Raw genomic sequence first — 9,949 nt, forward strand, 5'->3', positions numbered from 1 at the left:
TATGCAAGGTCAGAATTCATTTTCCTATCATTTATTTTGAATAATCTATCCTTTGAGGTGTCAAGGTTAGTGCTCGATCCCAGGAAGTGTGACTGTATACCCACCCATATGTTTACTCCAACCACAGTAAACGCAATAACGCATGCCTACATTTTATCTATTAATTTAACAGTAACTAATTAAAATTAATACATTAAAACCCATGCCTAAACGTTTACATTCAATTAAATAAACTTGTAATAACTTGGCACTGTGTATAATCTTTTTGTTTTAATATTTCTTGGCATCAAACATAAACCTTCCTGTAACCTATGCACTTACTGTTATTTGTTATGTGTCTATGCTGCCCTCCAGAGACTAAAACATGTATCACAGTGTCAATGTTTTTTGGGGGGGTTTTCTTTTTATCTGTCATCTGTAGGCTACTATTTCACAAAATATGTATTCTATGAAGGTATGCATGGTGAAATACATTTGAGTTATTTCTTTGCATTTGCATATCATATTGAATTATAGTCAGTCCCATACCAATCTGGCTAGCCATCGTCAAAGAAAAGTTCCTTTTGAGAGTCTGTTCTTGAGAGATTAGTCCCATACAATCTATATAGGTTTACATTGTGCACCTTTTATGATTTAGGTATCGGCTACCTGTATGTAACATTTTGTACATATAATTTAAATAAAAGGCTAAAAATTTGATTGCTGTGGAGACTGATTGAAATCGAGAGCTCACAGGCTGGTTGCACAATGTGTACAAGGTTCACTGGGAGGATCCCATAGTATTCTTCAGATGCCTTTGGCAGCAGATGAGACGAGAGCCTGAACCAATGAGTTGGTGCTCTGGCCAGACAGAAGCTGTCAGTCACCTTCGAGGCATGACATGGCTTATGACCCATATCTCCTTGTGCCGTTGACCCTTGTACGGCCGTTGACCCTTGTACGGCCATGATGTCAGCCACGGCAACGCGTGCTGTCTATGACGATAGACGTCTCAGTAAGGGGGAGAAGACGACAGCCAGCCCCTTGGCCTCCCCTAATTAACAAGACATCTTGTGAAATAAAATGTCGCCAACCAATCATCAAGGACGATGATACATGAAAGAAGATAGATAGATAGATAGATACCTTTATTATCCCAAGGGGGAAATTCAGTAAAGAAGAAGTCTTGTATGACACGATGGGATTATATCCATATATGGGGTTCCGGCATTGTACCCCGAAACGTTCTTAACACTGATCATGACATTTGCAACTAATAATCTAATAATCTGGAGAGCACTGAAGAGTACATTCATGAATATATACGTACGTTTGCAGTATATGTGTGTGTGTGTGTGTGTGTGTGTGTGTGTGTGTGTGTGTGTGTGTGTGTGTGTGTGCTATGTATTTCTTCTCGTTCCTTGTCTCAAGACCCGTCCATATGTAAGGGATAACGTCTGGCTCAGTGGTCATTATCGAGAAATAAAAATCGTGAAGTGGAGGTGGCATTAGCCTGAAGGGATTTGCAGAGGTGCGTGGCTATCAGCCTGCCCTGAAGGGATCTTTATTTCTCGATAATGACCGCTTAGCCAGGCGTTATCCTCTGTATTACACGGCTTCTTAATAAATACATTTATAATTTGAACCAAAAGTAAAAACAAAACATAATTGCGACCGTAGGTCGCACTTACTACAGAAAGCTCCACCAGGTGTCCGTGCGTCCGTCAGTCAGTCCGTCACACGTCACACGTCACACTTTTGCCCTGCTCATATCTCCGCAACCGTTGCCCCGATCCATGCCAGATTTTGCACACACACTCCTTGCCTGCCAAACTACAACCTCCAAGGACCCCCGGAGCTCCAGGGACCCCCAGGTCCCTGGGGGACCCCCAGATGTAAAAAATGACCAAATGTGCAAAAATGACCAAATGACCACCCCAACGGGGCTGCTCACGGGGAATTCCCGGGGACCACCGACTCCTTGTGCTCCAGAACGGATGCAAAAGTGGTGGCGCCCCCAGTGGAGGACCCCCTGCCACTGCAGCGCACATAAAATGACCTAACTTGGCCTAGGAGCCACCGGGAGAGCCGGGGCCGGTACCTATTCGTCCGCCTCGGCGGCGCGGAGACCCCACCCCTCATTTCTCACATGGCCCTCTTCTAGCGCCACCTTCAGGCCGATTTTTACAACACATTTTTGCCCACTACTCCTACAGTTTTGGCCCTAAAATCACGCAAATTGCTACACAATATGTCTACACTCATCCCATCAACATGAATCTGTCCCATATAGCGCCACCTTCAGGCCCATTTTTAAAAACGCATTTTTGGACACTGCTCCTACAGATGTTGCCCTAAAATCACGAAAATCACTACACAGTATGTCTACACTCATGTCATCAACATGGCTCAGGCAGATTTTGGAAAAACACATTTTTGCCCTATTTGTGGAGATAAGTGACCTACGGTCGCTTATCTCCCGATTAGGGAGTCTTAACATAGTAGATTTAATTTCCTGTGTTCTGGTGAATTTTGTGAATGTTTGATACATACTTTTATCAGGCTTGCTTTACTAGCATGGGTACAATTTCAGCCTTAAACTGAAGCAAAGGACATCTTTAATAATGACTTCTCATCTTTAAGTCATTACTAAAGTGAATAACTGTATGATCTTTCTTGCATGCATTGCCCCCACCCCTAAAGCGGGGGGTCTGGGGTTCCTCCCCCAGAAAAGTATTAACATAGTAGATGTAATTTCCTGTGTTCTGGTGAATGTTGGGAGTTTGATACCAAATCCAGGAGAAATCCAGGACATTTGTCAATCCAAGAGATTCCCAGGAGATTCCCAGGGTCAAAATCCAGGAGACTCCTGGGAAATCCAGGAGCATTGACAAGCGTGATTTTCATCATAGTTCATAGTACAGTATGCTCTCAAAAGTACTCTCTGAACTGTCACATTTCCATATGGAGCTATTTGGTTTTGATGCCATGCCTCTCTGCATGTACTGTATTTTGTTTCTAGATATTTTGACATTCATTGATGTTAAGTTAAATAGTGGTTGGAACTTTGTTTGGGTGTCACTGTGCTTGATAGGAATGCTGCATGATATCAAAATCAGCTCATGATACACAGCCACATCTATTCACTCTGCTGTCGATTGTAAATGTAATATGTAAACAAAGACGTTTTATGTACTGTACTGATTTCACATTAATGTACAACCAGTGCTGCCAGACATACCCTCTGTGTTTTTGCTCTAAATAAAACTCAACAGTTGAGTTATAACAGGGAACTTGATTCATGACCCAGAGTGAATCCCTCACCAACTTCCAGTTTTTTGGTAAAAGCTTGTGACCCAGGGAAAACTGTTAAATTAAGACTAACTTAACGATAAGCAGTTGACCATATCATCCCTGGTGTCTATATCGTGGTCACAAGTCCAGCCCACTCCGTGGCACACACATTGACATTCACATGCCTTTTTCATGCATGGACAGACCTCTATACACTTTATACACATACAGTAGTCAGGCCCATACACACCCACACCTTGTGACTGGCCAGACAGCCTGCCTGTTTCACAAAATCTTTCCTATCTGTCTTCCAAGACGTGCGTCACTGAACTGATATCACATAGTCAGCGTCTCAGCAGCTTCCCCATTTGCTTTTAACCTCGTGGACTGCCTCTGTGCAGAACACAGCTGTGTTGTTGTTTTCAGGGTTCTATTTGCTGGGGAGAATTGGGGGAAATCAATCCGTGACTGTGCTTTTGATATTTTGGTAATTTTTTTGATCATCGGTGGGGTCATGCTTTATCCCTGCTTTTGGTCAGCAATACAGTAATTGAATACATGCATTTTCTTTGGGAAATGTAGACTGTCTGATATGTTTTATTTATTATAAAATTGTGTGTGTGTGTGTGTGTGTGTGTGTGTGTGTGTGTGTGTGTGTGTGTATGTATATATATATATATATATATATATATATATATATATATATATATATATATATATATTATGTATGTTACTGCCCTGGGATCAAACCCAATCAATGGCGATGTACAAAATGGAAACATGACAATAACTGAAGAGGGCAACTTTTGTAGGACATGTTGTGCATTATGTACATTGTGTAACTACAGAAATAAATACATATGAATATTGACTTATAATTAGTCGGTTTTAATGATTCTTTATGCATCACACTCAACACATTGACAAATTGAACATATTGGACCAACTTGACCTGGCAGAAAGAAAAGCACTAAATATTAAAATAATGCATTATTTAATATATTCCTCTGTCATAAACATGTAATAAATAATAAATAACATAAATATAAACTGAAAGAAATTCAATGATGAGCCAGCCACCTTGATTTATCCTAAGTCCTCTATTACCAGTGTATGTAACTGTTGAAAATATACGAGGCCATATTTTTGTTCATCCTCAAAACAATTCATTCATTTGTGTCCTCTTCTTGCAAACTTTGCCCTTCAGAGTCCTCATTTCTCTGACAACATTTGACAGGAACTCCTTGTATCTCTTAAGCACCACACAGCCATACACCTTCTGTTGGAAGATGTTCTGAGAGGGTGGCAGTGGCGTCGGTCCTCCTGCTGGCTCTGGCAAAGGTAGGTTTGGGAAGAGACTCTGATAAAGGCAGTTTATCTTTTTGGCCAGCGTGACGCTGCGATCGCTGACCTTCGCGAGTTCTGTGAGCAGTGTGCTTCCAGGTAGCTGTAAGTCTGTCTGCTGCTCAAATACCCTTTTGTAATGTGGGAAGAAAGCTTGCAGATGCGTGTAGATGCTCGCTATTCTCTCTGCAGGGTCCAGGCCTGCGATGTTGGGGTCAGGAACATTGTTGAAGGATGTCTTGCAGAACAGCTCTGAACTCTCCCCTTGACTGGCCTTCTGCAGGTTGCAAAAAGCAAATAAAAAGATCACGTGTTAATTCCACAGTGGCATATGCACCAATGTTAATATTTAGATATATAATTGCAAATTCATCACATTTAACATGCTGTTTCAAAAAGAGAAACCTGACTCTGTACTTACGTATATTCTGATGAGATCAACAGATTCCTTATGTATGAGCCTGGTTAACTTCAAAGACTGCTGTAGAGAAACCCCACACTGTTGGTTTCGGCATAGTGGGACAGCTCGTGTTGAATCAACAGTCATGACCAACAGAATGGAGAGTAATGCTGAGGAGAAAATGTACTGGTCAGTCAAGAAGAAGAAGAAGAACATACACCACTTCTATGAGAGCTAATTACTTGATATTGTGACTAGGAAAATATGGTACCAGGAAAATGTCTTACTGTGTGTGTGTGTGTGTGTGTGTGTGTGTGTGTGTGTGTGTGTGTGTGTGTGTGTGTGTGTGTGTGTGTGTGTGTGTGTGTGTGTGTGTGTGTGTGTGTGTGTGTGTGTGTGTGTGTGTGTGAGTGAGAGAGAGAATTAGAAAGCAGAAGATTGGAAGTGGTCAGCAGTTATTAACCACATTAACCCTGACATCCCTATTTTGGGCAAATGTTCAAAACCATTCAAAAATAGCTGATCTACAAGCTCACAATATGTGCCATCGGGACACGTTGTCAGCTTGTAGATCAGCTATTTTCACAATTTGGCATACGATATAGTATAGTAGTATATAGGGCTTAAATGGATCAGATAATTCTATGATCAGACCAACACATTTGTATAATAACAAAGGTACAGTACATGATTCACAGACCCATGCACTAATGCTCCATCAGACATGCAGAGCCATACAAACATCATAATCTCCACTTTTGCAGTGGTCTCATGTATGTTCATCACATTCTTAGGTGCATTACAATGGGTTTGTTGGAAAGATACTCAGGTTTCTGACGATCAAAACTTCCCTTTCTCCATAGTATGAAACTTTGAAAATGCATCCATCAGACAATTATGGCAAATGCATTTACTGTAAAACATGACATTTTAATTGTAATTATATGATGAAGTGACAGGTGATAATGATGTAAAGTTACTTACTTGTTGCTGGTTGTATTGACAGAGGTAAATGCATATTCTTTATGTGACCATTCATTCCCCGCACAGTGCCACAGGCCAGTTGTAGAGACTTGTCATAATCACACCCCTTAAAAACTTTTTAAAGACTGAAAACCACACATTTGTCATAAGAGGAAATGACGTGCTCATTGTGAGGCAACAAAATTTCCCAGAATGTCCTCTTTTTTTTCTGAGTTTTTTTTTGTATCCCTCCCTTTACTTATAAGTCTACCCCACACCCCACACCTTGCCCACATTAAAAGGGTTCAAAGAAAAGCATTTCTGATTAACCACATAGTTTATTATACAATAACACAACATTCATTGGCGGTTTTATTTGTGTAGAGAAAAGGATATACACAGATTACACACTCCCACAGGTAGGTTTGAAATATTCAAGCAAAATCAACCTGGCAAATTTAGCAAATAAATATGAAATACTTGGTGATCAATATTATATGAGGTCAATGATCTATGGCACAGTTTACCGTGAAATGCTGCTCTGTCGCCCTCTAGAGAGCATCGGTGAGAATGTGAGAATATAGAATTGGATATACCATTAAGGGAAGTGAGTTCACTAGAGTACGCCAGACTGAGTCTACAATAATTTTTTTAACCACTTAAGCCCTATATACTTCGTCATACGAGAATCCGATTTTACCGGGTGCCCGTAAAAATAATGGTGGGTTGAGAGGCCGTCTGTTATTGAGAAGGCCCCTGTATCTTTGGCACTTGAATCTAGCCTGTGTGTTTGCTTGATTTACGTAGCTTCTTTATATGATGACTTTCACCCTGAGCATCTACTACAGGAAGTAGTGGTCACAGGAATAGAATTTCTCAATCATATACTTTTTTTGCCTTCACTGTAATGGGTTGGGTCACCTTAACCAGTACAGGCAATACAGCTATGTCATCACTCCAAAAGTCTAAACTAAAACTTCCTTGCTGTGGTCATGCTCTCATGAGGCTGTTGTATTACATTGTGAGCAGGGACGTGCTGGCCATTGGGAAAAGCAGAACAACTCCCGAACGGCCGGTTCATTCCCGGCCGGTCCAGGCCGGCCATTAGGAAAAAATCCCTGCTTCATCATACAAGGCCCTCGCACAAAAGTAGTGAAAACAGCCGATCTACAAGCACACAACGCCTCGCACCGCGAGGCGTTGTGTGCTTGTAGATCAGCTGTTTTCACTAGTTTAAATCGTTTTTAAAATGATAAATACAAAACATCTTGTGAGTAGCAGCAGCGCTATAGAGAGAGATCTATATAGCGCGCAATGAGGGCCTCTCCAACTCTTTTTCCCGGGCTGAATCAGGGGCCCAGCATGTCCCTGATTGTGAGTTAAGCAGTGATACATCTTACATTAGATAACATCATTCATATAACTTTCCAAGGAGGAAGTAGCCTGCAATGCATACGTAGGATGTGTTGTATTTGGGGGAATTATGTTTTTCCAGCTTAGCATACCTTATCTTTGTGCTTCACATTCCTGTCTTTTCACACAGTAGCCTCCCACGACACCGGATGTGAATGCAGCATGGTTGTGAAATCTGTCTTTTCTTCGGAAAGGTATGTCAGGTTAACACCGTCCCTGAGATGACAACATCATCTCTTCATCAGAAACATTATCTCTATCAATCTTACAGCCATAGCACTCTGAACATGCCCTATCCCGTCCCATCTCAGAAGTTATGCATGTATTATGGTTGAGACTGCCTTGAAATACCAAACACTTTAAGCTTTTTCAGTTCAGTTGTCAGCCCATCTGTGCAGCCATCAGGTGGGTGAAGCTGAAACTGAATTTCCCCTGCAGGATTAATAAAGGTCTAGTCTTCTTCCTTCTAATTAATATACACATATTACACACAATAAGAGTTCGCCTATAAGAAAGGGGGACAACTGTAATATTATTAGAAATGTGTGATCTTGTTGAAATCCAACAGAATTGTATGCAAGGTTACAGGAATAGGAAGGCGGCTGCATCAGTTTTAATCAGTACCTTACTGTAGATGTTCAGGCCGGCCTTCACATCTACGTAGGTTTTCAGGAAAACGCTCTTTTTTGTTATACCACTGACTACTTGAGAAAGGCAAGGGGGAAGCACCCAACTCTGTCAGCATTATCTCAGGTAAACCTTGACCGCCATGCACACCACAAGCTCTCTACCCTCCCCCGGGGCTTTCCAGTTGTTCCAGTTGTTTCAAACGTAGAAGGTAACTGTTGCAGATGGTGCCACAGACTGTCAACAGTTCAAGGAACTTATAGTTGAATGCGTGCCAATCTACACAGGCATAGTGAAAAAAAGCTTGTCATCAACACCCAAATCAAACCCAAATCAAACAGTCTGGGTCAGACCGCAGGAGATCGAGGAAACACAGGAAGCTCAGAGCTGTAACTTCCCTCGTAACGACTACACAGCAGCAGCAGGGTGATTTACTGAAAAATGTTTTCTTTCAAGTTTCTGGTTCAGGTTTCATGTTCTGTATGTGTACGTGTAAGCTAAATATAATATGAAGCATACATTTTTCATGGTGTAGGGAAATGGTAACAACACATACTGTAAGCAAGCCAAAAGTATGATGTTGCAGTCCTGAACCATATATCAACATAAAAAGACAACCCCACACGTAAAAAAAAAGCATTGCCATAGGATGTAGGATGTTGATCAAAATACATATTATTTCAATAGAATCTCTTTTATTTTGCCTTTGAACCACACAGGAAATGATGAATGATTTTTTTTCTTTCTTTTTTTTTAGGAAACTCCCTGTTATTTCTACCTAAATATGTATTTCTAACATCTTTAAAGTCACACAATTTTGAAAAAGTCTCAAGCAAACCACTATCAATAGTGAAGCAGTTCAATAGCACTGTTGTGGAACTATTGGTTTAGCAGTATTTCATTACTGGGCAAAAGGCCTTTCTGAAAAACATTAGATCAATAACCAAAATTTCAGAACGTTGGCTTGGAGGTGGAAATGCTGAAATCTGGAGAAGCCATTTCATTTCTTCACATGCTTTTTTCAAACAAGTAGTAGTAGTACTAATAATAATGTCAATTCATTGTATAATTTAGGCTTTTCCACACCCCAGATTAATATTGAGCCTCATACTGTAGGTATAAATATAACATGAGAAATATATACTCCAGATAGCCAATAGTAATGACTTGTGTTTTAGTTTTTTATATCCTATATCTCTCAACCCTGTGAGGAACATGATATTTCATTGACGTTCTGAAGGGATCCTGTCAAATGTAACAGGGTTGCATTCAAGACCACAACATTAAACAATATATTTCAAACTGATCTGTGATAAAATAGCATTTAATTTATTTTTTTCATACATTCACTTCATTTTTTTTAGAGGGCGTCATTGCATGGGATACTCTAAGTGTATTCCATGAGTGTTTGAAAAACATTATACTATTTTGAATCAAGAGGGGTTCAAAATGCTTCACAATGAACATTTCAAAACATTTTGTAAAACCCATGAACATGAATTTAATCCAGTCTTCCTCTCCAAGACAAAAACTACAAAGGCTAATGGTGGTATTTGAAATTAAGCACCAAACAATTGTCTTTCCATTCTGTATCATGGAAAAAATTGTGCAACATGTTCTGTCCAGTGACAACGGTGAACATTGCAACGAATATGTAAATCTGGTCACTAGACACTAATTACTCGAATGCAACCCAGACCGAACACTTTTTAGTATTACTGTTGTATAACCAAAGATCTCAAGATCATTAACCTTAATAGGAAGTCTGTGATTCGATTTAACAGCATTTATAGAACCCCATATTATAGTCTAGTAGTTTGTTTGACATAGCAACATATTGAGCTAATGTATGACCATATATTGTAAAAAAAAAAAGAAACAAAAAGAAAGAAAAGAAAACAGGAAAGAAAAACAGAAGCATATCATATA

At 40.1% G+C, this 9,949-nt stretch overlaps 1 protein-coding gene across 1 annotated transcript; it reads right to left on the reverse strand.

Moving 5' to 3' along the window:
- Positions 1-4,429: 4,429 nt before the first annotated feature.
- m17 (IL-6 subfamily cytokine M17) lies at positions 4,430-5,164 on the reverse strand (the record flags this gene model as incomplete). Its single annotated transcript, XM_080743447.1, has 2 exons — positions 4,430-4,894; positions 5,039-5,164. The coding sequence occupies 2 exons, from the start codon at positions 5,162-5,164 to the stop codon at positions 4,430-4,432; spliced, it is 591 nt and encodes a 196-aa protein (XP_080599573.1).
- Between the last annotated feature and the right edge of the window lie 4,785 nt (positions 5,165-9,949).

The sequence above is a fragment of the Nannobrachium achirus genome (genome assembly GCF_963921795.1).
Source record: "Nannobrachium achirus genome assembly, chromosome: 15".
Lineage (NCBI taxonomy): Eukaryota > Metazoa > Chordata > Actinopteri > Myctophiformes > Myctophidae > Nannobrachium > Nannobrachium achirus.